Here is a 27,176-nt window from a genome sequence, read left to right as displayed (position 1 = left end):
GAATAAATAAATAAATAAATAAATAAATAAATAAATAAATAAAATGCCTCGTGTCTTTCTTCTTCAAGTAGGGAGGCAAGAAACGTAATAATAGTAATAACCGTTTCATTTTCTGTTTTTGTCTTTCCTCAAGGAAAGACAAAAAAAGCTGCAGCATCATTCTGATAATACAGATATTTATTTGTCTAGCTGCTGCATCTGACCTTGTCCATGCAAAAACACACAGCTTCTAGCACTGTGACGAACAAATTATCTGTTCTTTCTCATATCTCATTTACAACAATCTGACAGGGTGGGTGATCTATTGGTAACAGCTCAGATTCATAAGAAAAGCATAGGGCAGCCTGTCCTCACCATCTGGGGCATCAAATTTTGCCCTTTTGTCAAAGCCTCCATTATCTCAAATTTAAGTGCAGGGAACCCAAGTGACGCACTGGGTTGTAGTAATAATGAGACGGGTCTGTAACTCATAGGTCATAAAAAAACTAAGATTGTGAATGACTCCACACTGTCAATTTAAAAAACAGCAAATAAGGGTCGTATTTCATATGTTAAGTAATGCCCTACCCCAAGTCACCATCTTTTCCTTCCTTTCACCATCTGGTAAGGTTTAGGCTTAAGCCCCAAACTTTACCAGCAAGTGAAAGTAAAAAAGAAAGTGGGAACAAAAAAAGCAAAGCAAGCATAAAGGTCCTATAAGGACGGGAACTATGCTCTACTGACAAACCACACCTCCAACCCTCCAATCTTCATGTGACTTGTCATTTTTTAAAGGTGTGCCATTATCTCTCAGAAACCAATATTCCCACAGCCCACAGCCAGCGGCAATGATGGCAAGAATCAAACATCATCTGACAGAACTGGAGCATTCGATGCCCTAGGATGAAAATGTTTTGGTTTAAGCAGAGACCTAAAACTTCTTTCATAACTCCTTAAAACCACTCCTTGGCTCTTGAAACCTTATTTAAAACCTGAGATGTGTCCTACATCTTGGAACCTGTTGACACTTTTCCTTAAATAACCTCCCAAACTCCTTTAAGTAACTTTCAAACAAGGATCACAGATCCAAAAACATCGGGAACACCTCAAGAATCCCTCAGAAATCTTCAACTGACTTCGTTAATAAATCCTGAGACTTCTTCAAGAAATTTTAAAACATTCTAACAAACTCCATTACAGGCATCTGGAGCAAGACCACTAACAAATCACTTATAACACAAAAAAGCTACATTTGATACCACTTTGAGAGATATTTGGACATGTTCACCAAGCTCTAAACACACCTGAGAAGTATTTAAACTTCTTCAGGACTCTTAATCATCTTTTAATCCCCTTTAGATGTGATAAAAAAAATCACCTTAAACCAGGGGTGTCAAACTTATCTTACAATGCAGCCCACTTTGATCTTAAGCGGGCGAGACCAGTGAAACCTCCTTTCTGTCAGTGTCTGTTTTTCTTCATGGTGAAAAAAAAGCTGCTGTGACAAAAATAGGAATCTGTCCACACAGCTCTCTGGATTTAATATGAAATACATGTGTAAAATTACGGAAAAAGCTATCATGGCCCAGACTGTCCAGTTTTTTGATTTGTTTCTAGGTTTAGTCATAAATAAACAGAAATGTCTATCATAGAAAGGGAAAAACAGACACTTTTCCTATACTCACAAAGTTACAGAGGTTTTATTAGAGACACAATTAAGTGTTTTGCTATTTGGCATAATGTGTGAAATTTCTTTGGTAACCCCCCCCCCCCCCCAAAAAAAAAAAAAAACCCAAAAAAAACAAAACAGGGCTGACAACACTTTACACAATGGTAGAACAAGTCACAGATTCAGAAATCAATTTGTCCTTTATTGCTTCCATTTCTACATTCACCTTTTTACATACATTTCCATTTCTTTCAGTTCTACCTTTTTGCTGCTTTTCTACACATTCAGTTCTCCATTTCATCCCGATCATCACTTTAACCTAAGACTTCTTTTCTCACAGTGCTTTCCTCATTTATTTCAGTTTCCCAAGTAAATTCATTCATTTTATGGTTAATATAGTAAATCTCAACCTCTTATGTCCACACAGAGAGAAGATAAGATTATGTTTCTAAATACAAAGTCTCCACCCTAAAAAGTTACTTCTGATAGTTTGCAGTCGTATTAGCTGCTACCCATGGAAGTTTGCATCCATTGCTGAAAAAAACAAGGATTTTTTCAATCCATAAGTCGAAATTTAAGGTCATCATCTCAAGATTGAAAGTTTCACTGACTAACTCAAACTTCTGAGAAAATGAACTTGGAATTTTGGAACTTGGAATTAAGCCAAAATTTTGAGATTTTGTTTGTATTTTGTTTTTGTCAGTCATGGAAACAAGCTTCCATAGATGCCTACCATGAGATAAACAAATCTGATTTGAGGGTGAAAACTGAATGTGAGTGTTGTATGACTCATTAAGCTGGAGGCTGAAAATGCTAACAAAATAGAAACAAAGATTCAGCTGCAAAAGTCATACAAACAAGAAAACATGATAAGAGAGAAAAATGAATTTAGGGATATTTACAGAAAAGGACCATCTCTATTCCTTATTAGTTACAGTCTCAGTGAATGCAGCTGGTCATAATGTAGAAAACCAGACTTTTAAACGATTATACTGAAACAAACATCAAAACACAAGCCATTACAACATTTACACTAATGCTTAAATTTGGAGACGCATTAGCCCAGCCCAGTTACTTAGGTGATAATAATAAACCCCAGTAAATAGTTTGAATCGGCTGATTTAAGCGTCAGTATCGAACATTTATTTTGCTGAAAGCATTGTGATATTACTTTTCTATTGAAGAAAAAAAACAATGCTTAATTGATTTTGTTTTCCCCAATATTTTGACCTAATTGATTTACATGATTTTTAACTTCATGATTAACTGCAACCACAAAAACATTTCTTGAGTACAAAATACAAAATTCAGGAACATTTTCTTAATGTGATAAATTAATTTGTTTTTGGATCACTTTTTTTGTGTAAACTAATTTTTAATATTATACTGGCTCCCCTCCACAACGTCCATGATGTGGGTCTAGATGGATCTTCATCTAGTTGTTGATATTTTCTTAACAACATCAAGATTGTAGCTCCCATGTATTTCAGTTTGATTTGTGTGTGATATGAATATGATGTGAAAAGTCAGTCCTTTACACAATTCCTGGATCCACATGAGGAATCACCTCCGGCAGAGCATATCCAATTCAACACAGATGTGTATATTCTAGAAGTTGCTGAAATTGACTGTTTCAGAATATTTAAAGTGTGATCTCAAGAAAACAAAATTCTCATGTGTAGAACAAACACGGGTTACTTGGCGAATATAAAGTGCAGAAGACAGAAGAACGTGAATTTATCAATGTCAAAGAAACTTAGTGTCACTGACGTTGGAAAACATATAACTAGTGTGGTTTAAAAGGAAATAAAAAGCGAAGAAACTGTTGGAGTGAAACTCTTATGTCATCGCAACAAGCTTCTTTTCTTGAAACCATTAATATTGTACACATCCTTTTAAGGTGACTGATGTAGTTAATTAGGAAGTGTGCTTTAGTGCATTCAATTAAATGCTTCAGGTGAGTTTCAGCTGAGTCAGCTGAGACTTTGCCACACATTCATGACCACATCCAATTTTTCTGTGGTGTCTAACATCCATCTGCTCCCAGCTACATCAGCAAGCTTTCTTGTCCATCAAGCAGTCTCAACCAGTGTCAGACTGGATTCTCCATCAGCTCCCGATGACTCGTTGAAATCCTCTTCATCTTCCTCCTCATCTTCCCCTTCAAAGATTGCAGTCATGGGGGCTGCAACAAGGCGGCAGCGGGCGGCAAAGCGGCGGCTAGCCGAGCAGGGAGGAGTGAGGGAGCGAGGGCGCGTGGAGGAGGATGACAGGAAGAAGAAGGGAGAGGAGGAAGAAGATGAGAAGAAGAGGTTATTATGTGGCAGATCCTGTTGCCTCCATTCCAACATCATGGAGAAGCTCTGAGCACATGGAGATCTGGGAGGTTGCTGAACATTAAGAGTCAGGTGGGCAGTGATGTCATGTGTTTCTCCAGTTTGGAGGGAGCTTGTGGAGTTTACTTGGTCTGAGGATATGTGAGGTGGTGGTGCACCATGAAGGTCAGCTGCTGCAGTGGGAGAAACAACTTTCCGAAGTCGCTCAACTGCTGAGATTCGAGATGAAGAATCAGGTCGACTGCCCTTCCTCAGCAGGAGAGCCTTAAAGCTCTCACTTCTTGCTGACCTTTGACTCTTGAGTGCTGCAGGTCGCATTAGCTGGTCAGTGGGAGTCACCGGAGGGGAGGGGGAGGAGGAGGAGCTCGAGACACGATGTTTGTCTTCTTCTAGATCCCTTCTTCCAAGCATCTTCCTCTTGGACCTGACAGAAATGTGACAGAAAACAGTGAACAATAGTAACTGTATATTTAGAAGCTACATGCACTGAATTACATGGCCACAAGAGAGTTGCTCTATTTTAAAAGTTTCTAGTTAACATCAAGAGGCAACTTCTAGAAATCTGAAAAAATCTAATAGACAACAAAGACATAGGTTCCTAAGAATATGTTTAATATATACATAAACAATGACATGACAGGAATGGAAGGGAACTTGGATTGAAGCACTTTTGTTTCTCAAGTATAGGAGAAGCTAATTAGCTGGGGGATCAAAGAACAAGTAGACGAAGTAGATATCTTACATTTAGTGTCTGAGGAAGAACAGGTTGCGAGTTTACCAGTGATTATGTTTTTGACTACATTATCTTGGTATCTGTCGGGAGGTTTGAACCTACTTGTGGCTTTGAGAACCAGACAATGTCTGGAGATAGTTTTGTACCCTCTACTGTGTGTCGTACTGCTTGATGTTATCATACCTTTGTTTCCTTACCTCCCCAGCAGGAAAGATGTATTTTCCTGTCAGTGGCTTACATTCCCAAACTGACTTTCTCGGTCTGTAATTATTGTGTATACATGAATACCAATGATCCCTGACTCCTCCAGTCTACATGCCAAAGTATCCTTGGGCAAGATACTGAATGCCAAATAACTTTTGATGCATCCATCTGAGTGTGAATGGGTGTGCTTGAAGGCATAGAACAAAGTACTGAATGAATGTGTTTGTGAATGGGTCACTGAGGCTTGTGGATAAAAGTGATTTGAGTGCTCAGTTAGAATAGAGAAACACTATATACGTACTACTACTAAATCTCTGGATTCTTTGACAGCTACAACTTATTCCTATTTGGGGCAACAGGGAATAAGGAAGAACTAGTTTCTATGTATAATAGGAGAATAATAATGACACTACACACTTAGTGACTAATTAAAGGCTTTACCTGTAGACAAACCCCAACTACCAGGGCATTCATGCTGTCCCTTCCCATACAGCACTGCTCCATAGAGTAAGAGGTAGAATTCAAACCAACAAGTGAGGATGTGGTTTAAAGGATTTTACAGAACAAGTGCATAGTATACATTTTGTGTTCCCACCTGTGAATGATGGTGAATAGATCCTCTGTGGTTCGCGGACAACCAGAGATGAACATCTGATCTGCTGAAATGCTGCCAAACACATCAGCTGGGAAGGAAAGGAGAGTGAAAAAAAACTGAACTTCAATTGTTCATTTAACAGTTCAGTTGAACTGAAATTGAAATGATGAAGAATACAATAATAATAATGGATTGCATTTATATAGCGCTTTTCGAGAACCTCAAAGCACTGTACAATTCCATTATCCATTCACTCTCACATTCACACACTGGTGGAGGCAAGCTACAGTTGTAGCCACAGCTGCCCTGGGGCAGACTGAATACAAGAGCAAGAATAATTATTTATTTATTATTTATTTTCCAATAATAATTATTAAAGATACCTGTATGCTCCGAAGATGACATTCACAGACATGATACTGCGGTATATAAGTTCCTATGTATGTAAGTTCCTATTGAGCTGTAGTCTGACTGAACCACATGCTGTACCTTATCTGCATATTTTTGTCTACTCTCACAGCTTGTTTGGGCAGGAAACTTGGCCCACTTTGCTTCACACCTGCACAAACAAAAGCTCTGCCTACATTTACTGAATGACTACTAAGGCAGATACTGGGGACAGCTAATACAGAAAATGCTTACTTAGTTTCACCAAGGACTCCATAAATTATATATTTGAGCATTTGGTGAACAATAAACAGGGATCTATAAATATTAGCTGCTATAATGCATAATAGGCTCACCACAATCTGAATTGGATAGGTTAAGAAGCAGGATCTGTGGTCTTGATAGAACTTACCATCCTGGGGACTGCTAGCCTCCTTTGATTTTTCTCCTCCTCTCAGAGCTCCGGGCTCGTCTTGTTTTTCACCTGGCTCTTGTATGAGAAGATCTGGTAGTGACAGTTCACCCCGCAGGCTGTCAGTGGACAGTACGCTGCTGAGAGAGTACCTGCTCTGACCAATCAAACTGAAGGAGCTTTCAGAGTCACTTGTGTCTTGGTCCCAAACTTTAGTAACTTTCATCTTCTGGCTTATTTGGATTGTCCTGTCTTTTCTTACATCTCTCTCATCTCCAGATGAGGATGAAGAGGATGATGAGGATGATGAGGATGATGATGAAGATGATGGGGAGGGTTCCATTTTTGCTGAGATCATTAGCAGCTGCCTGCCTGGCCTTTTCTTCTTCTTTTTCCTTCCTTTGTCTTTTTTCTTTGTGGTGGATGACATCATCATCATCCTTGCCATGTTAATCCTTCTCTCTTCCAAACTTTCCTTAATATCTTCCTCTTCATCTTCAGCTAGTGATGACCTCATCATTCTCCTCTGAAATGATGTATCATCTTGATAAAGTTTTGTTTTGATATCACCACAACTGGGGTGTGTTACTTCAGTTTGGGTGCCCTCAGTCCATGTGGAAGTAGTTCCTTGGCCCTTTGAGTTCCCTAATGTGCTACGGGTAGCCATTCCCATGATCCTTGAGGAGGCGCAGGTTCTATACATTTCCATGGCTCCTAGGGAGTAGTTGGTCTTTAAGGTATCCAAGGTTTCATTCAAAGTGTTTCGAGCCATTGTGGTCCCGGTGCCTATGGTTTTCAAGGTGCTACTGCTAGCTGTGATGCACAGACTCTGTGAAGCACCTCCAGTCCCAGAGGTCCCCATGGAAGCCCCTCCTGTAATTTTAGATGGAAAGAGTGGTTTGGTTGTTTTGGGTGAGGTCAGTGAGAGATCTGGTCTCTTGTGCAAAATTGGTGTTTTTGTCCGTTGAGGGGAGCTGGCAGGTGAGTGCATGGTGATATTGGCAGATGTTGTGTTAATTGGGTATACAGGTGTCACTGAGTTATCACTGGTGGACACCAAGTGCTTTGGTGAAGGGGGACTATGGATCACATGTTTGTGTAAAGGTGTGCAGAAAGAATCATCAGGAAACTGTGACTGGCTGTTGAACCCTGGAGAAAATGCTGTACTTTGTCCATTGCTCCTCACCACATTGAGTTCTCGTGTGGCGTTGGGGGATGTTGTGAGACCCAGAATGCAAAGATCAGGCTTCTTTGGTGGAACTGGCTTCTCTGGAGAGCAGATCTTTCTTGGGCTACTTGGCTTCAAGTCCCTGTTACAGTGTTTAATATCAACATTCTTCAAATCTCCATCAGCAGCACAGAGTGACTGCATTTGTGATTTTTTCTTGTCATTTTGCTCGACTTCCTCTTTGCTCTCTAACAGCATTTTTCTGCATTCTCTTTGAATCTCTGCAAGTTCTTTGAGCTTAGCATCTGTTAGCACTGTTCCTATAATGTTTCGTTGGAAAGACGTAGGTTGACTTATTGTGCTGACATGGTTATTGTCAGTTTCATAAGACATTTTCACCCATGGACTCTCAGAACTGGAGATTTCATTGTTAGCTAGTGTAGCATACATGTCTGAATCTTTCTTTTTCTGTTCACTGGACTGTCTGCATTGAGGAGTGCCACCATTCCTCAGCTGAAGCCCAAGACTTCTCTTGCTAGCAGTGTTATGAATAATGCTTTGTGAGCTTTGAAGATTGTTGAAATCTGATTCATCTGCCAAAAGCTCTGTTTTTGTTTGTTTGAAGAAATCATCATCTGATTCATGTTTAGGTTGTTTCATTTCAGCATTGTCTGGGCTGTGAAGGCTAGCATTATCCAAGGATGCACTAGCTGTATTATTGTCATTGTTTGCAACATAACAGATATCGTTTTCTGATCCTTGTTCCGCTAGGTTAACACTGGTGTTGGAAACAAGGTTTCCTTTAGTCAAGTCAGCCAAGTAGTGTTGAGCTTCTTTGATTGGTAGATCCTGGTTACCATGGTTACCAACAGACAACAAAGCGCCATCATCAGTAGATGTACCATTGGCTGGCAGGACTTCCTGGTTCTTAATAGAGCGGAGTTTGACGTCCTGCAGAGCTTGAGCAGTTACCAGAGGGCAGGGGTGTGCTTTGCCATATTTGTGTGGAAACGCGTCTGGGCTTGGTCGGGAGAAGACAGAGGCAAAAGGTGTGGGGACAGTAGACAAAGGAGGGAGAGGGGGAGGTGGTGGTGGTGGAGGGAGGTCAGCAATTGGCATGTCTGGGAGTTCTGAACATGGGGGAGGAGGGGGAGAAGTTGGGGGAGGAGGGAAGTTGGTGGAAGATGACACTGTAAATACCAGATCATGATGGGAAGTCTGCCTGACAGCGTAGGAGTAGGGGGGAGGAGGAGGCCGGGAGAAGGGAGGTAGAGGAGAAGGCCTGGCAAGGGATAATGGTGGGAGAGGAGGCGGTGGAGGGGGCAGAGGAAGGGATGATGGTGAAGGAAGAGGAACAAGAGAAAGTTTAGTGAAAGAACAAGGAGCAGGTGAGCAGGACTGCAGTGGAGGAGGAGGGGGAGGAGGAAGAGTTTCATGAATGGGAGAGCAGGAAAGTGAAAGCAAAGAAGACTCGAGAAGAGGAGGCCGAGGTGGTGGGGCAGGAAGATTAATATGTTTGGCAGAGGAGTCTGAGGAGGTGCAGGAGGAGAGGGAAGAGGTTGAAGAAAATGAGGATGAAAGGGATGAGAAAAGTGAAGACTTCCTCTCTGGCACTGGTGGCTTTGGTCTGCCTTCACCTCGAGACCTTGTCCTAGGCAGGGAGGATGCGACAGGGGAGAGGGGGAAGGAGGTAAAGCAGGAAGAGGAGAAAGGTGAGGTTGGGGGGAGGGAGAAAGCTCCAGGACTTGTTGTGAGAGGGGAGGATGGGATGAGGGGTGAAGACACTGGCGTGCCAGGAGTTGGAGTGTTAGACTGACTAGAGTACCCACTGGAGGGCGAAGCAAGTCGCTGAAGCCCAGGCACAGAAGAGGAAGCTGGAGGTTGGTGATTGAGAGTAAAAGTCAGACCTTCCTCCTCTGAACCTGGAGACCCAGGGCTGAGGTGAGTTGGTTCGAGGTTGGAAGGAGGAGAGTCAGAAGAGGTTGATGCCTGGCAGTCTGGGTTTAGAGGCTCAAAGGTTGAAACTGTACCACAGTTAAGCCCACTTTGGCGTCTTTTGGTGCTACTTCGGGGCACCCAGGGATCCTGAAAGTTCTGGGGAGATGACGCAGGTGTGTGCTGCATGGTGCGTTCCAGGCGGGGACCGCGCTCCACCTTGGGACTAGAAGAAGAACGCGAAGATTTGCTACGACCTGGCCGTCGCCTCAATGAATCAGAACGCAATGGTGGAGGAGGTGGACGCTTGGACTTGCGAAGGGAGATGCTGCGGGTGACAGAACGAGAGTAGCAGGAGGATGTGCTTGACTTCCTTTTCTCACGGTTTAGCGAGGGAGAGGACATCTTCACTGAACGCAAGGAGCTGCTATCAGTGCAAGAAGGGGAGGACCGACCAGAAGAGAGAAGTGGATCGAAGTTCCAACCTTCATCAGAAACACATCTCATTTCCTGGGAAATTCCACTGTGGACACTGGAGGTTGGAGAGAGGGTTTTGTAGCTCCATCTCTCTCCAGTCAAGGAACAACCATCTGAGAAACACTGGGCGTCCTGCTTTGTGGTTGTCAGGTCATCCTCTGCTGGGTAATGAAACTGAGTCTCTGAATCAGTGATAGGGGAAGAAGGAAGAGAGCCGGGGGAAGAAAGGGCCTCATTATTGGGCTTATCACTGGGGGAAGCCCACTCTGATTGTAGGGCACAACTAGAGGTTGCAGGGACAGATGATATAATAGGTGAGGAGGGAACGGAATTAAAGGAGGAGGAAGGAGACTGTGGCATTACTCTGGCAGTGGGGTCAAAGGGCAGCAGAGGGTGAAGATCACTGGGGAATCCCTGTAGATCCTGTGACTGGAAAAGAAAACAGGAATAAAAAAGAGAAAAATTATTTAAAATGTGCTCCAGGCATTTCTAATTTAGCATAACTTGGTTTCCTCAAAAAGCCAGTATAGTAAATTTAGTGTGAAAATCCAAAGTATCTGATGCTCTTCTATTGCTTTGATATTTCTCTTCTACCCAGCCGACAGTGAGCAACAGTAACTTAAAAATTTAGAAAGGTCAACAAATGAAAGGCTCTGAGCCCATGACATACTCTCAGCATCTGTAGGACATTCTGTTCATTGGGGACATGTTTGGAGTCTAATAATAATGGATTGGATTTATATAGCGCTTTTCAAGGCACCCAAAGCGCTTTACAATGCCACTATTCATTCACTCTCACATTCACACACTGGTGGAAGCAGCTACAGTTGTAGCCACAGCTGCCCTGGGGCAGACTGACAGAAGCAAGGCTGCCATATCGTGCCATCGGCCCCTCTGGCCAACACCAGTAGGCGGTAGGGTAAAGTGTCTTGCCCAAGGACACAATGACCAGGACAGAGAGCCCGGGGATCGAACCGGCGACCTTCCGGTTACAGATACGCTTCCCAACCCCCTGAGCCACGGTCGCCCCACAAGTTCTGAACTGTCTTCCCTCTGGCCTATGTTGGCTGACATTAGCATGCCAGTCATCTGGAAACTCCTTCAATTTATGCTTTGACTTTATTCGTGTAATAATAACTTCTGATTAATTTACCTGGTAGCAAGATGAGGAGGTGCTGAGAGTCCTGCAGGATACACTGTTACAGCTGGCCTGGGAGTTCAGGGAGGAGTTGGTTGCTGGACGGGGGAGGGTGTGGCTCTCCAAGGATGGTGAGCAGCAGGAGCCGGAATGGCAACCAATATGTGGGGAAGAGGTAAGGGAGGCCATGAGGCTGGACATTCCCTCTCCTTTAGGGGCTCGGATTCTCCTTGTTGACAGCTGCTCCTCTTTTCTTAGATCTCCCTTTTCCTCCACCTCCATGTTCCTCTGCTGATGAGGAGAGGTACATTCAGATGCAGGTCGACCCACAGTGGAGAACTGACCAGGAAGAACGTCAGAGATAGATGGTGACTTCGGGAGGGCATTATCTGGTATCCCAGTAACTGTCTTGCGTCGGCTCAATTTCCGGGGTCGTCGGTTTAGTGAGTCAGCATTGGAAAGTGTTCTTCGAAAACTGGCTTGGCGATCAAAACTCTCACCTTAAGTGTGAACACATACAAAAAGGTAACAGTCAAGACATGAGAAACCAAGTCGCTACTCCGAATCCAAGTTTAGCCTATGAGTCCTGCTGTAGTTTACTTAAACCTCACATCATATCCTAACTCTGATGTTTCCCGTTAGTTACTTAGAGTCCTGATAAAATCATATGTCCCTTTAAGGTCTTCAAGATAAGCTTCTGTTGAAAGAAAAAATCTCAGTTCCAAGTAAGATCTAAAGCTATAGTGGATAGTTATACAGTTATTTAACAAAAGTTAATCAAGTTTCTGTGAGAGCAGAATCCAGATGAAAATGGAGGCAATGTACCTCCGATTTCAACTCCTGGTCCAGAGTTAATTCTGAAAAGGCTAAAGGTAATTTACCAAGTCCCAAGATTTGGGTGAGTTAAATTGAAGTAAAGCCTCAAGCCTAAGAAGAACTTCAAGTTGGATTTGGGTCTCATTAGATTACTCTAACTTATATTTCAAATCTGAGTCCTATCCAGACTCCAGATTTTAAGATTTAAGGCATGAATCAAGATGACAAAAGCTTTCTGGTCTGCTCTAAATTAGAAGAACTCCCTATGAAGACCAAACTGATTTGAGCCTGAGAAAAATTTAAAGGTAAATCTCGAGTTTATGTCTCAGTCTATTTTTGAAACCAGATGCAAGTAGAAATTCAGTGTAGACAATATGGCAGAAATAAATTTAAAGTTTTAGATGAGTTTCAATAGTAAGTTCAGAGTCCTTACAAACAGAATCTGGATCTGAGTCCAGCTGTACCTGTTACATTAATAGGAACAATATCTGCTGCGACTGCTTCGGCCTGCTGCCTCATCCTCTCCTCCGGCGTTGGAAGTCGAGGGTGCGGTTCCACATCCATTTCGACTTTTGGCTCATATGTTTGCTCATCATCATCCCAACAGGAGGTGAGATGGACGGGATTCAGGACCAGTGGTGTCAGGGGTCGCCTGTTGTTCAAGATGAACATCTCATCTTCCTCTGAGGATGTTGTGGACTGACAAAGAAAAGAGGCAGAAATTAACAGTTTGGTCTACAAATTGAGTTTTGATACAGTTAAATCTAGTCCAGCAGCGTTGGGGTCTAATCTAGCCTGGAAGGGTCAAATTAAGACTTTGTCGACTGTTAGGGTAAAAAGCCTGTTTGGGTGTAACTGAGATGCTGCCCTACTTTAATTTTATCTAATCTAATGTACTACAGACATGTTTATTCCATGTTTACCTTTCTTCTCCAAACTGAAAACTTGAAACAAACTGAAAAGCAAGACTTAGAGAAAAAGTCCAAGACTCTGGACCTCTGAGGAGGGTTGAGAACATGAGGGAAGGATCAAGGGATGAGAAAAACAATTAAAGGAAAGGTTAATCATTGAGTATAACAAATAGATGGCAGAAGATGTGTCAGTGCTTCAGTTTGACCAGCAGATGGAAATAAAACACAAAGATTCTGCACTGATTGCACAAACAGAAAAAGATCCAGAACACACCAAACCAAATGTCTGTAGTTTTAAATCAGGAAACTGGATTGAAAAATAAACAATGAACATATATAAAACTCCAGGCTCCTTTAAATATATGGGGAAACAAAGGGATTCTTGTCCTTTAAGAAGCCGTTGTCTTGTATTTTACAGTGTGGCAATAAAAATAGCTTGAAAAATTACCAATAACAATTATTCTTTTATTCTTTCAGATGTAATGGTGAGCATGCTGGGCTGATATAATTGAGTTCCCGGGCCATGAGTAAGAGACACCGAACTGGTAGCGCTGGTGTCATTGTCTTCAGCCCCATTAATATATATCACTACATCTGTATAAACATCTTCACATGTTTCTCACCATCTTCCTGCTTTTGTCCCTCCACCCTCGTCGTGCGGTTCCGTCTGATTGGTTGATGCTGGAGAAGGGAGGAAGGGTGGGGCTGGGGGGGTGGGGCTGAGAACCACTTGGGATGCTGCAGCCATGCTGAGTCAGCCCATTACATGCTACAAACACACCATGATGATAGAAAATAGTGAGTTGAGTACATGAGAATGATTGTGGACTGTGTGAGCTTTGCTGCAGTGATCAGCTGAGATCAGCAGGAGAGCTCAGCCTTCGTCATTTATGCTTTCTCACAGTGACATGTGGCACTGCAGCTGCTGCGAAGCTGCAGAGCGTGCTGCATGCAGACCCCTGCAGCACTCTGCAGTCTGCTCACAGGCTGCTGTCACCTCTAAGCTTAATTACTTCTCTGATAAGCATCAAAGAACCAGGATTTATGGCCTCAAGCGAAGGAAACTGATCATTTATAAAGCTTAAGTACTTCATTGAAAATTTATGGAATCAAACACAGTGTAAAAGGCCTTTATTGCTCAGCAGCTATAAAAACAGACAGGAGGCTGTTTATCAGGACTGATGGCTGATTGAGAATATACTGCAGATTTCAGAGACATAAACATTTAAAGAGCAAATGATGAGGATCTCTTTGAACAGGCAGCTGCTTTTGCAGTCTTTCCTGGCAGACTTGTTGGTGTAAACACCCAAACAATGTTAGCCTTAGCGACATGACAGTGTTATAAACAGTTAGTGATCTGCCACTGCAGTGAGGAAGACTGTGAGTTTTCCACCTTCAGCCCATAAAGAACAATATCAAGAGTGGAGAAGAGTACGTATTCTTTCAGCAGCAATTCTGTGAGTGAGTCAGGTCATAAGGTCACTGTCTGCTGGCATCTGTCAGCCAATGCTAATCCTACAGGACACACACACACTTAGGACTCGAGGTTTGTGTGTAACAGACTTCTGAGGCTCTGGGGGTTCACACACTTCTTGAACTTGACCCAAAATAATTTTCAATTTTCTTTTTTAATTATTTTACACAATATATAATATGACATAAGGAAGACAACAAATAGGGAAAAACACATTTATTATTTATTCATTAATTTACTGTAAAAATTTAACTTAAATATTTTCAATTTGTTTAAATACTTATAATCTACTTATTGATCAAAAATCTTTTCCACCTGGGTCTACATCCAAGAATGGATACAGATACAATCCATTAACTCACGCTGTGAATGTTTTCTGAAGCAGACGTCATTTAGCCTGACCAGATGCTCCATGTCATTCATATGTCCGACTTCCTGCCCTCCTCATCTGCTCTGTGCGGCTTGAAAGGACTTATAATTAACTTGGATTGCAGAGCCACTTCAGAGATGCTTCTACAATGTGGAGCAGTGGTTTTAGTGTTTTCAGTCATTTCTACCGCAGCCGCATTGCAGTTTCTCCTCATGGGACTCAGGTATTATTGATCGAGTTTATACACAGACTTCTTTAAGTGAACTTCTCAGTTCACAAAACAGTCTGATTGCTGTTCTGGACTCAGGTTCAAAGCTGCACCCTGTCTGTTCACTTCTTCTTCCTAATTTAATCCAGGCTCTCTAAATATTTGAGTTAATGAAGGTTCTCTCCCCCTCTCTGTAACCAGAGCTGGTAATTCTTGATGTCAGTAAACATTTTTTTTCATTGGTTTATGGTCTCAATAGCTACTTTTAAGTCTTATTGAAGATAACATGGCGTTCCTTTTGGAAAGTATGGTTCCATTAGAGTGTGACAGGACCAGAAATCAGGGAAGGATTTAAAGTGTGGCTACTTATTTTCATCTAGAGACTTTCTCAAGTCTCTTAGCATTACTCTAAATGTGTTTCCCCACAGATCCAGTTAATCTCACATTTTTGTAAGGTTAACTGATGAAACACTAAAGTACCACTCTCACCTCGCAGGTCATCAGCACTGCCTGATCGCCTTTTGCCAGGGATGAAGCGCAGACCCTGCTGAGGCTTCTGGGTAGTGTAGTGAACAGACCACTTACTGTCCCCGTCCCCTGCAGCACAAACAAAGACAGAGAGAGAGAGAGAGGGAGAATGAGTCAACTTTCTGGATTTTAATCTTGTTTCAGCAAATCTTTTCACACTCAGAGGAGCAGTGATGATGAGAGCTGCTGCACTCAGCACTATTCAAGGTGACCTCCACATCACAGGGCTTTTATTGTGAAAGAGCTGCAGATTGACTGTCTGTGGTATTCAGTGGACAGATGTATGGACAGATGTGGAGCTTGAGTCTCAGCCTTCTGCATTCTGCAATGTATGTCAGGACCAAAAACACCTCTTATAATACAAAGTAGGAATTTCTTACAATAACTTATGAATGATTTTGTTTTTCTGCACTGACAGCGTTTTTTGTTTTGTTTTAGTCATTCATCTCATCCTAATAATATTCAAAAAACAAGAGAGAAAAGATAATTTGTTCCCATTAATCAATCACATCTCTCTTTAACCGCATGATCCAAGTCATCACTGATGAGTGATGGCCGATTGTTTATGTTCTGTTGTCATATTTTTTGTTGTCATTCAAAAGACAAGTAAATAAACACCATTACATTTTAATCAAGAAAAGGTTATTTTATTTTTTCTTCTGAACACAGCTTTAGAGGTTTAAACCAAACAATGGAAACAAACATTACGGGGACTGAAATGGCGATGCAGGAAGCTCCTGAGATACTTGAAGGAATGCCAAAGTCCTTGAGAAATATGAAAGATTATTTAAGATGTAAATATGGTCCTTGAGATTTTGTGTGTTTTGGTGGGTTCTTTAGAACAAGCATGCAGAGGCTGAAATATGAAAATACACGCAGTGGTCCGATAAATACTTTAGACAGTTCCAGAAGTGTCAGAAGGTATTTTGGGTTTTCCAGAAGCATCAGTGGTGCTTGAAGTTCTAAAACATTAGAGATTCGATATAAGGCTTGCGGGGTTTTCACTGGCTCTGAAAAAGAAGATGCAATTCTTCTAGGAAGGCTTAAACAGTCTTTACGGGGTCCAAGTAATCCTCAAGGAGGTCTGACAAGTTGTGACAGTTTTTAAGAAGGGACCACAGGTGTTTGAGAAGATTTAGGGAGTCCTGTGGCAGGTTCTTGAGGAGGTTTTTTATGTTAGAAGGAGGCCCTTGATGAAGCCATAAGAGAATTACAGGAACCACCAAGGAGAATGATAAAGAGACCATCCTGATTCTTGAGGTGCTTCTGCTGGTCCTTGATATGAACCTGAAGAAGCTTGGTAGTTCTTAATTGGGTCCCAGAAGTTCTTGGTAGGTAGTGGTCCTTGACCAGGCAGTAGACGTCTGTGGCAGATTCAGTGGGTCATTGCAAATGTTCCAGTGATTCAAGCTGCTCTTGTATGTTGAGGACATAATAAATGTCCACACTGATCATCAAAAAGATACTATGGTTGCTTAATTATTTTTTCCAATTGTCGTTGAGAAATAACACAGGTCTGTAAAGAGATTTAAATTGTTCTTGAGGGCATTCTAGAGGTCACTACGAGGTTATAAAGCTCTGAATAACTTTTCCGAGAGTCCATGTGGAGATTCCAGGGGTCCACAAGTCCTGACAAAAGCCTTTAAATAAGCTTATATTGTTCTTGAAGAGTTTCTGGGGGTTACTGGTTAAAGGGTTAAAACCTTGAGAAGACATCCTAAGGGTCCTTGTGGGGATTCCAGGACCCCTTGAGAACACAAATGCCAAAAAAGTCTTTAAATGATCCCTAAATTGGGTTCTTGAAGTCAGTAAGATTATTACAAGGCATTTAAAGACAGTCCTGGAGACCTTGAATAGGGTCTCTAATGTTTTAGACTATAGTTACAGGTAATATAAACTCACATTTCAAATGCTCATTAAACTGCTGATCTAAACTACGTTTGACATGATTTTTACATGCACCTGAGAGCCAATCAGGGGGTGGTATCTATGAGGTCATCTTTAGAGAGCTATAACTGACTCTACCTGTACAGCTCAAAGGTAAATCAATCCCTCGCCAATACAGCGGCACTCACCTCTGGTCTTACTGAGATATCTGAGGACAGATTTGATTGCCGTTCCGATCAGAACCATAACGACGCCACACACTCGTTTAGACACACACACCGACACACACACTCCTGAGGCTGCAGCAAACAGAAAGAGAGCGGGCGAGCAGCAGCAGTAATGCAGCTCGACTCGCTGCAATGCTACTCTCCTCCCACTCCTCTCTCTCTTATTCTCTTTTTATGTCACTCGCTCCCCCCTCTTTCTTCTTTTCTTTTCTCCACACACACACACACCGTTGGCAGGAAGCCAGTACACGTGTGTGTCCTTCATGTGTGTCGCCAGGTGATGAAGGTTACCCGCAAATACCGCATTATCACAACGACACATGAAACATGATGCTTTGTAGATGAAGAGAGATGAAGAAACAGAATTCAAAGTGTGTCCGCGCCTCTGATGTATCCCTGTTCATCTTTTATTCTCTGTGTTCTCATGTTTCTATCTTTGTGAGGTCCAAAGAGAGTGAGGACATGCTGTCAAAGTGTGGACATCAGCCTTGACATCAGCATCTGAGGGATAAAATGAGGGAAAATGCCAAAAAAAAACCAAAAAACAAAAACACCAAAAAACCTTCAGGGTATAACAGGTGCTAATGCACAAAGAGATAACCGCATCCAGTATTTGAATAGATGCAGGTGGTGCATATTTCATGTTTTTACAGTCAGATCTGTATATATTTTTAACAATAACCTTTCAAAAGAATGATATAAATACAGCAGAATACAATTTTCTTATTCATCCATCCATCCATCCATCAATCCATCCATCCGTCTTGTGGTGCTTTTCTGAATGTGGGGCAACAGTCTATGTAGAAAAGCCCAGATCTCCTTCTAACCAGCCTGCCATCCAGGTCTTCTGGAGTGACGGCACGGTATTCTGAGCTAGCTTTACAAGAGACACTAAATCTCTCTGGGATGACCAAGCTCCTCATCCTATTTCTAGCAGAAAGCCCAGACAGCCTGAGAAGGAAATAATTTCCTTGCTTATATCTGTGATCCCATTCCTTTGGTCACTGACCACAGTTCATAGCCATAGGTGGGGATGGGAAGGTAGATGTAGTAACTCTAGAGCTTCGCTTTCATACTCAGCTCTCTCGTCACCGCAATAGACTGTAAAAACATCTGCATCACTGCTGCATCAATCCATCTGTAGTCTATTACTCCTTCCTGGCCTCGATTATGAACCAGACCCCAAAATAACTCCACCATTTAGTGCAGAAGCCATTCCCAGCCTTGAATCGCCCCACCACACTTTTCTGACTGAGAACCATGACATCATGGAGACTTGTTTTTTAAAATTTGTAACATATTGTTAAAAATGCCTACTTGTCTTAGTAGATGTGTTTAGTGGACATAGCAGGGGTAACTTGTACACTCCTGAAGGTTTTATTAATCCTTAATAAATATCCACAGGTTTTGGGCTACATACCATATATTGCCATGAAGATGGTGTCTTTTTCAGGTAAAGCATTGCTTATTTCAACAAGAACATCATTCTTTAACTGTCATTCCTTATGGCCTAGACACTGGCTAATGTCAGTTTCATAGTTTTCGTGACAAAATGTTGGCATTTTGTCAAATTTTGTGGAATTGTTTTTTTCTTTTTTCTTTTTTTTTAGGGAAAATCTTGCTTTTCAGCAAGACTATATTCTGCACATATTCCAACAGCAGAACTCCACAGTAAAAACGTGTGCAACCCTAAGTATTTGTGGTAACACTGGCCATGGCTGATAGAGTTGACAGTCACCTTCATCATCACCAACTGGGACAGTTCCAGTCTGTAACTGTGCCGACTATGTGGGCCAGTGGAGCAGCTAATTACCGTCTTCATGGCTGACAGCCTGTCTGTCTGTCTTCACCTTCTCACTGTTTTAATTAGTTTCATTAATTAGACAGTAAGTAGGACACACTATCATTATGTCATAGTCTTATATATAGTCGGAATCTGTTAAACTCTGAACTCTGTCAGCTGTCCAGTCAGGAAAGAGGAAGGATGAGGACAGAGTCACGTACCACTGACTGATTGATGCTCAGTTTTCTTTGTTTTAACATTATAAACGCTGAGACGTCACCACAAAGGCAACATGAGGGCGGGATACTGAAGGTAGATGTTAGGAAGCTAACAGGTAGCAGCTGTTGCAGCTAAAAAGCCTGTTCATTATCTGTTATTCGTGGAATTAGCTTTTAGGCCAATGCGTGGAGCGGCAGCTAATCCTTGCACACACACACACACACACACACGTACACATGAAGAAGATTATGCACACAGGGAAGATAATTAACCAAGAATATGGAGAGCTGGTGTGATTTTCTTCTGCATATTATCAGAGAATAATAGCTGACTGGTGCTGTGATGCATTATTGATCAGACAGTCACACAGTGTGTGTGAAAGTGTGTTTACTCTGCCACAGGAGACGTGCAGGCACTGAGTTGCTGCTCTAATGTTCTCATTTAAAAATGGAGAAACTGTGAGGCAAAGACTGAACCAAACTGGGACGAGCTAATCTGGAAGATTTTATTGTATCACACTTTCATTTTACTGATACCACTAATTATGAATATCTGCCGTGAGAAATCTCTTCCCAAGTCATCCAGGAGCAAACTGAATTTAGTTTAAGTGGATCCTAGTCTGCCCTGATGAGAAGAAACACATTAAAATTTGTGCGAGATTTAGAACCAAAGAGAGCCAGATAAAGCCATCTTTCTATATTGAAATGGATAAACAAGAATAGCTGAAGACATTCAGGACCTCAAAGAGTTATGTCAGACAAACTTAGATAATTTGGGACCAGACTAGTGGCTAAAAAACATTCATAATATCAAAGAACCAAATAAACCAAAACAAAGTAACTACTCCAATTTCACGTCTTGATGCATGCTCAATCATCCAGGAAAGTAAATCTCCAAAAAGTTGATTCTGTTCATCTGGACGTAGCGTTTTGTGGGAGAAACGTTTCGTCCCTCATCCAAGTGACTTCTTCAGTCTCAGCTGACTGCAGGTTTCCCCAAACTTATAAACAGAACATTTGCATAATGACTGAAACCAGCCCACTAAAGGAACAATGGGCTGGGAGGTCAATTCCTTAATCATAATTATGCAAATTCTCATGACCATTGATCAACAACCACTGACCAAAACCCACTGATCAAAGACCATCTCTGAATTGAGGAGGGGGCCTAAGTGTCCATCTTTCACCATCTTACAATGCTGTGATTGCAGCCATTCCCCAACTCTCTGTGAATGGTACTCATGGCCATTGATCAGTGGTTGTTGATCAATGGTCATGAGAATTTGCATAATTATGATTAAGGAACTGACCTCCCAGCCCATTGTTCCTTCAGTGGGCTGGTTTCAGTCATTATGCAAATGTACTGTTTATAAGATTGGGGAAACCTGCAGTCAGCTGAGACTGAAGAAGTCACTTGTATGAGTGACGAAACATTTCTCCCACAAAACGCTACGTCCAGATTACCAGAATCAACTTTTTGGATACTCCAATTTAAGACTATATCAAACCAAAACACGACAGGTGAGAACATCCAGGGCTTTATAACGCCAAACTAGGTGAGTTACTATTATTTGTTACAAAACTTAGCTAGGACCATTTAGAATATCAAACCGAGCTTTTCAGGGCCAAATAAAGCCAGACCATAATAAATGGGATAATTCAGGACCTCAAGCTGGAATCTTGGAGACCGAAGTGAGCTAAGCAAGGCTAGCTAGCAGCATTCAGGGCTTAACACAATTTATAGGACATTTTACATGCATAGAAATGCAGTCCTTCCAGGTGAGATCAAACAAAAGTACATTTCAACTAGATTTAGGCTCAAATAAAATTTGAATTTTGTGCCAGATTGAAGATCATAGAGAGCCAGACAAGCATAACTCACAGAACGGAAATGGTCAAATAAGAGTAGTTGAGAATATTCAGGAGGTCAAACATCAGGAACATCACGAAAACTGAGATTATTTGGGACCAAACTAGAAAGAGCTAGAGTGGTAGTAACCATTCAAGTCCCACAATTTAGCACTATTCTGGGCTGAATAAAAGCAAAACCTTTGATTATGCAACCTCGAATAGATCATCCAGGATAACAAATGGTACCATTTATAATATCAAAAAAGTAAGTGTTCCAATTTGCCACAGTGTCACAGTGTATTTGGGACTTTTAAAAGTCAATTCAGGCTGACTGGGATCTGTGGGAACAAAACTGAACTAAGCTATAGGATACCCTGGACCAAACTGGGATAACCCAGACCTGGTTGGTTAATTAACGGTCTCAAAGAAGGAGGTAATTCGGAGTGTGTTATGCTGCCTGATATGATTGAGTACCACATAAACCCTAATACATGTGTCTATTTGACTATCATCTGAAATCTTTGAGGACCAAAATGGTCCAGTTGCACAACTCAAAACCAAAAGCACCATTTCAGGATTCCCAGCTTGGATAGTATCTTTCTAGCAGTGTAATACCAAGTACTAGTAGCAGTATTCTGATTACCCAAATTTCTTGGTAGTACCTTTGTGTAGAAGGGGTGTAGTTTGGGTTGCTTCCTTCCCAGACATTCTCCCTTTGCGACGTCTAAAGCACAAGAAGCTTGTCTTGCACTTCCTGCTGGGCCTGTAGCGATATTGTGGTGGCGGCTCTGGCTCCTTGAATGGGGGTGTAGTTCTAAGATGAAAGGGGACAGGCATGGTGTAACCGGGACGGGGCTCTGGGGTTGGGGGGCAGGAACTAGTTCTGCGTCGCTGGGTGAGAACTGGGCAGTTAGGGCGCTGCAGCTGAAGCGGCAGAGACTGTGGATGGGGTTTACCGCAGGCCTCTGGAGTAAGGAACAGTTTCCCACGAACCTCTGGGGTGAAAGAAGGGTTGATATGGGAGCGTGGTGGGAGTTGCTGCGGGCGGAACCAGGGACTGTTTCCTTGATACTGCAGGTGAGCTGGGAGGGGCTTTTTTTCACTTGAGGCTGATGCAAGCTGTCCCACGCCACCTGCATTTAACCCATAGATGGCATCATGGTGCTGGTAGATTTTAGCTCTGAGCAGGCGCCGGCGCAGGCTGCCCTCTGTTTTTGGTTGCAAGGAAATCATCTTGCGTGGAAGAAGCTCATCTCGCTCTTCATCAGGACCAGAATTCCAACAATGCGACGTCACACCAGGCCCCGCCCCCTCCCCACCCAGGCATTCCACATATGAAATCATTGTTTCTCGAGCTGTGATTAGGAGTTTGATGGGCTGACAGATTACAGGTGACTCACCACGACTAAACTACAATAGTATTATCATCTTTTCACAGTAAGTCTTCTCTTGGAGTCAGTTTTCAACCCCTTGTTATTCAAACTCATAAAGAGATTTGTATCATCCAGGTCCTTCACAATAAATGTCCAAAGAGGATCAATAATTCCAGAAAAGGTCCTAATTCCTCCAAATTTAGTTAGCCCTGCCTTATAAAAGAGTTTGATTCTGCAAAATAAGCATTAAAAATAATTTTTGCCTTTTTTAGTTGAAGAGAAAAATGAATGTCATTGGACGCACATATTTTCCAGTTATTCACAAAACGAGCCTTGAGCATTTCACAATAAAAGTCTTAAAATGCTATATCTTCACAAATAGCACATTTGGGTTCAGAACAACTATGCAAATTTGTATTATTACAAAAGGTTGATAAAAAATAATAATTTAAAAAAAATGCCCTAAAACAAAGTCCAAAATGTGCTCAGTCGTTTATAAGTTATAAGTTTATAAGTAAGATCTCCGGATCCTCATGTCCACATGTGCAAATGTCCATTTCTTACAACAAACAATCCCAACATTTCACAGTAAAAAAAAAAAAGAAAACCTTCGTGTGACCCTGGAATGAACGCAGTTAAAACCTTTAGGAGCTCTGTCCAACTTCTTCTTATTCCTTCACAATAAAAACCTCAGACCTCCAAACCACAAACCAAAAAGTCTCCCACGGCCGATGTGAATCCAGAAATGATTACAGTCCAACAGTAAATGTGATTTTTCTTCAGAGGTGTTGACATAGTGCTGCTTTCTTTCCTCTCCTCTCTCTAACTCTAATCTACTAACAGGGATTATCCAGGTCTGCAGATGGCCGGTGTGGGACAGGTATTTATCACCACACTCACAACACATGTTGCTCAGTAATGCGTTACTGTGTTAAACTGGGTATCTCTAAATTTAGATCTTAAACAGAAGGTTAACATCCTTCACAGCTTAGTTAAACTTCACCTGCACACCACACGATGTGGGTTAATACACACCTGTCAACTGCAACAAATGCACCAAATCCTACTTCTATAGCTACAGTTAGCAGTTATAGAAACTCGCTGAGCCAGATAACGTTTATTACAGCCACAAAATGACGGCATTGACAGCAGCAAATCCTCTTTGGATTCATTGACCAATTAATGTACTTCAGAACCAACACTTCTTATCTTGATTCAGCATGCAAATACGCAGAATGGACATAATGATGTGGAGCTTGAACTATAGAGACTGCCATTAGTGTCATGTGCACCAAATCTCTACTAGATTTTATTTTGTCATCTTGCTTTTTCATTGTGTGTTATTGCACCTCGGCTTGGTTTTGCTGTTGCATGTAGCTGACCCTCCAACACGACCCTCAGCTACATGCAACATGATCTGTATTCCATTACCTCCATACTGAAAGTAAATAAATGCCTCAGTCAGGTATCCACTACCAGAACTGGATCCTGCTAAATAAAATGTTAAGAAGAAAGGGGACAGTCAGCAGTTGCAGCACATTAAGGGGAACCACAAACCAGTGTGGTTTATAGTGTTCTCATAAACCACACTGCCTCATTTGTGCACACAAACCTTCAACCAGGAAGTCCTGAAGAAGGACCTGTGTTAAAACCACTTGAACAATATCTTAGATTACCCAAGAAAAGAAACAAACCAAACTTTATATTACCATAAAGGGAAAATTCAAACGCTGATAGTCAGTGCTTGACTGGAATTTTAGATTCACACATAGCATAAATGCACTACTGGCTGCTGTTCATCTGTTTATTAACACAAAAATCTATTCAGCAAGTCACATGGCAGCAATTCATTGCCTTTAGGCATGTTTAAGACGACCTGCTGAATTTTAAGCCGAGCACCACATTGGTGATGAAAGGTGATCTAAGCGCCTTTGAACATGCCATGGTTTTTAGAATTTACAGAGAATGGTCTGAAAAGTTGAAAATATCCTGTGAGCAGCGGTTCACAGAAGATTGGAGAGACAGCTTTGAGCTGATAGGAAGGCAACAGCAACTCAAAACCACTTATCACAACTACATATGCAGAAGAGCATCGCTGAATGCAAAGCGCATCAAACATTTAAGCAGATTGGTTACAGCAGCAGAAGACCACACCGAGTGCCACTGATGTCAGCTAAGAATAGAAAACTGAGGCTATGGTTCATGTGGATTCACCGAACTTGAACAAGAGAAGACTGGAAGATGTCCCCTGGTCTGAAAGGCCTTGATTTGTGCTGGTACATTCAGAGGTTGGATCCATCCCAGGTTCCAGCTGGTGGAGGTGGAGAAGTGTCCAAAGTGACAAAACAAAACATAAACATAATGAAGAAATATTCACAAAGAAAAGCAGAATAATGAATGTCTCTGTTTTCAGTCAGTTTGGGAGGCTGATGGTATTTTGTTGGTAAAACTGTGAGGTGTTCCTTTGAGGTGTATGAGTCACAGGGAGGTGAGGACCACAGACAGAAAGAAAGTTAAAAATGTTTATTGTTTAATTATGAAATCAGTTCTAAAACAAAAACAAGAGTTTTTAACCAATTTTTAAAGGTATCCGTGCTTCATATAAAAGCAATGATAATATTCATTCGTTTTCTGCCTGGAGGTCTCCCTGATCAAACGCTTGATTGACTCAGGGATTCACCTGGCCAACAAAAAAAAGAGAAGAAGAGAAAGTGAGAAGGGTCCCATCAATCTTCAGTTCCTCTCCCCTAGCTTTTTTCCTACGTCATCCATCGTCTGTGTCCTGGCAGCTCAGTTGTGTTTTTGAAGTGAATGTCAGGTACTTGACAGGGGAATTTCTCCCGAGGGTGAAAGTGTTTACTCTGACGGATGATGGGACAAAAATAACTGATGCGATCTTGTCCTGGCGCATTCAGTTGTTATATTTTGTGCTTCTAACTCTTACTATTTTTTAACCACTTCACACAGGTATGATTAATATATTGAGCTTGCAAAACATGTAAATACGATCTAATACGAATACTAAATACTGCAAGACTTGCTTCAAGATGCATCATGAGTACAAATACAAACGAAATTGAGCTCTAATATGCAAATGTAGCTTATAATGATACAGAATGAGGCCACAGATGAAAGCAAACAATCTTAAAAAGAGGGACAATAAGATCATGGGTGAAACATTTAAACATTAACTGCTAATTTGTTTTGTAGCTAAAACTGAAACATCATGAGTCGATAAACATTCTAGCAAATTTTATGTGTGCTCTTTTTGTTTTTGTTTGCTTGAGGAAGTGCAGCTTGCAGGATTTCATTAAGGAAAGCTCCACAGCCACGTCTGAAGCTGCAGGAGAAGGACAGCTGTGTTATGGAGGCTCAATGCGATGCTTCAGCCTGCCCCGACAGGCCGACAGTCATTAAAGACTTACACACACACACACGTGCCAGACTCAAGACTGCACACGTCTCTGACCCAAAACTTGGATGAAACAGCATCATCAGTACTTGCAGTATCAGAAGTACTTGTAGTAGTTGAAATACTAGCGGTGCTATTAGGAGCAGTAACCATAGTAACAGTTGCACAAAGGACTCCTGCAGCTGTAATCATGAAAACAGTGCATCTAGTCAACTCTTCACTCCCTCCATTAATCTCTCTCTCTCTCTCTCTCTCTCTGTGCTCAAAATAAAGCATGCTCAACCTTCTTCAGTGCTCCAACACACACACACACACACACACACACACACACACACACACACACACACACACACACACACACACACACATTCTCTCTTTCTCACTCACACTGCAAAAAGGTTATGAAGATAACGGTGTGTGTGTGTGTGTGTTAATGTTGACAGATACAGAAAAAAATGACCCACATTTCATAACTTCATGCCCTCTCTCTCTCTCTCTCTCTCTCTCTCTCTCTCTTTCTCTCTCTCTCTTACCTTTTAAGCAGAGCATGTTGTCCTCACTCGCCCAGCGTCCCTCAATATGACACCCAGTATATTTGTGTGTATGTGTGTGTCTGCGTTTGTGAATCTGAGATGATAAAGACTAAAGGAAAACACAAGTTCAAACTCAGATACCTCCCTCTCTCCCTCTGTCTACCCTCCCTCGTTCTACCACAATAAAAGCCTTCTCTCCTCCTCTCTCCCTCCTCTCAAACCAATCCTCACTCAACCTGAAATTACTCTCCCATTACTCCTCCCTCTCACTCACTCAACAGGTGACCTTCAACCTCCCCATTAAGATGAGTATTTCTGCTTTGATAAAGCTTTGATCCACTCACTTCAAAATAAAAGCCCGGTCTGGCGTCATCTGCCTTGTTTTAATTTATTGTTTAACGTGTTATATATATATATATATATATTTGCAATGTATTGCTGCTTATATTTTAAAACATATAATTATTCTTTCAACCCCACCTCTCAATTTTAAATCTCTCCCGTGTTTTAAATGCATTGTAGAACAACATGCAGCAACACTACACATGAGTG

The 27,176-nt window shown here is 41.7% G+C and overlaps 1 protein-coding gene across 4 annotated transcripts; it reads right to left on the bottom strand.

Moving 5' to 3' along the window:
- Nucleotides 1-1,829: 1,829 nt before the first annotated feature.
- On the bottom strand, nucleotides 1,830-27,160 carry nhsl1a (NHS-like 1a). Of its 4 annotated transcripts, XM_082524676.1 has the most exons (10): nucleotides 21,969-23,515; nucleotides 15,302-15,409; nucleotides 13,384-13,529; nucleotides 12,773-12,847; nucleotides 12,314-12,548; nucleotides 11,049-11,533; nucleotides 6,316-10,324; nucleotides 5,517-5,604; nucleotides 5,363-5,416; nucleotides 4,322-4,408 (listed from the first exon to the last, which is right to left on the bottom strand). In XM_082524676.1, the coding sequence occupies exons 1-9, from the start codon at nucleotides 22,648-22,650 to the stop codon at nucleotides 5,392-5,394; spliced, it is 5,853 nt and encodes a 1,950-aa protein (XP_082380802.1). In that variant the 5' UTR covers nucleotides 22,651-23,515; the 3' UTR covers nucleotides 4,322-4,408; nucleotides 5,363-5,391. The 4 variants fall into 4 exon arrangements, with proteins under 4 accessions (XP_082380803.1, XP_082380800.1, XP_082380801.1 ...); XM_082524677.1 differs by lacking the exons at nucleotides 5,363-5,416; nucleotides 21,969-23,515 and adding an exon at nucleotides 26,625-27,160 and having other exon boundaries at nucleotides 1,830-4,408; XM_082524674.1 differs by lacking the exon at nucleotides 5,363-5,416 and having other exon boundaries at nucleotides 1,830-4,408.
- Between the last annotated feature and the right edge of the window lie 16 nt (nucleotides 27,161-27,176).

Source organism: Aulonocara stuartgranti (genome assembly GCF_965226115.1).
Source record: "Aulonocara stuartgranti genome assembly, chromosome: 23".
Classification (NCBI taxonomy): domain Eukaryota; kingdom Metazoa; phylum Chordata; class Actinopteri; order Cichliformes; family Cichlidae; genus Aulonocara; species Aulonocara stuartgranti.
The sequence above is the reverse complement of the archived record's forward strand: the minus strand, read 5'-3'. Positions and strand labels throughout refer to the sequence as shown.

Bases quoted from the DNA above. Each gene is read 5' to 3' on its own strand.
- nhsl1a (XM_082524674.1), bottom strand. From the start codon at position 22,650: ATGATTTCATATGTGGAATGCCTGGGTGGGGAGGGGGCGGGGCCTGGT. The intron at 12,848-13,383 runs GTGAGAAACATG...AACCCTCCTCAG, and splicing joins GGGACAAAAGCAGGAAGATG to AGGTCCAGAGTCTTGGACTT. The intron at 12,549-12,772 runs GTAAACATGGAA...TTTCTTTGTCAG, and splicing joins TTTCAGTTTGGAGAAGAAAG to TCCACAACATCCTCAGAGGA.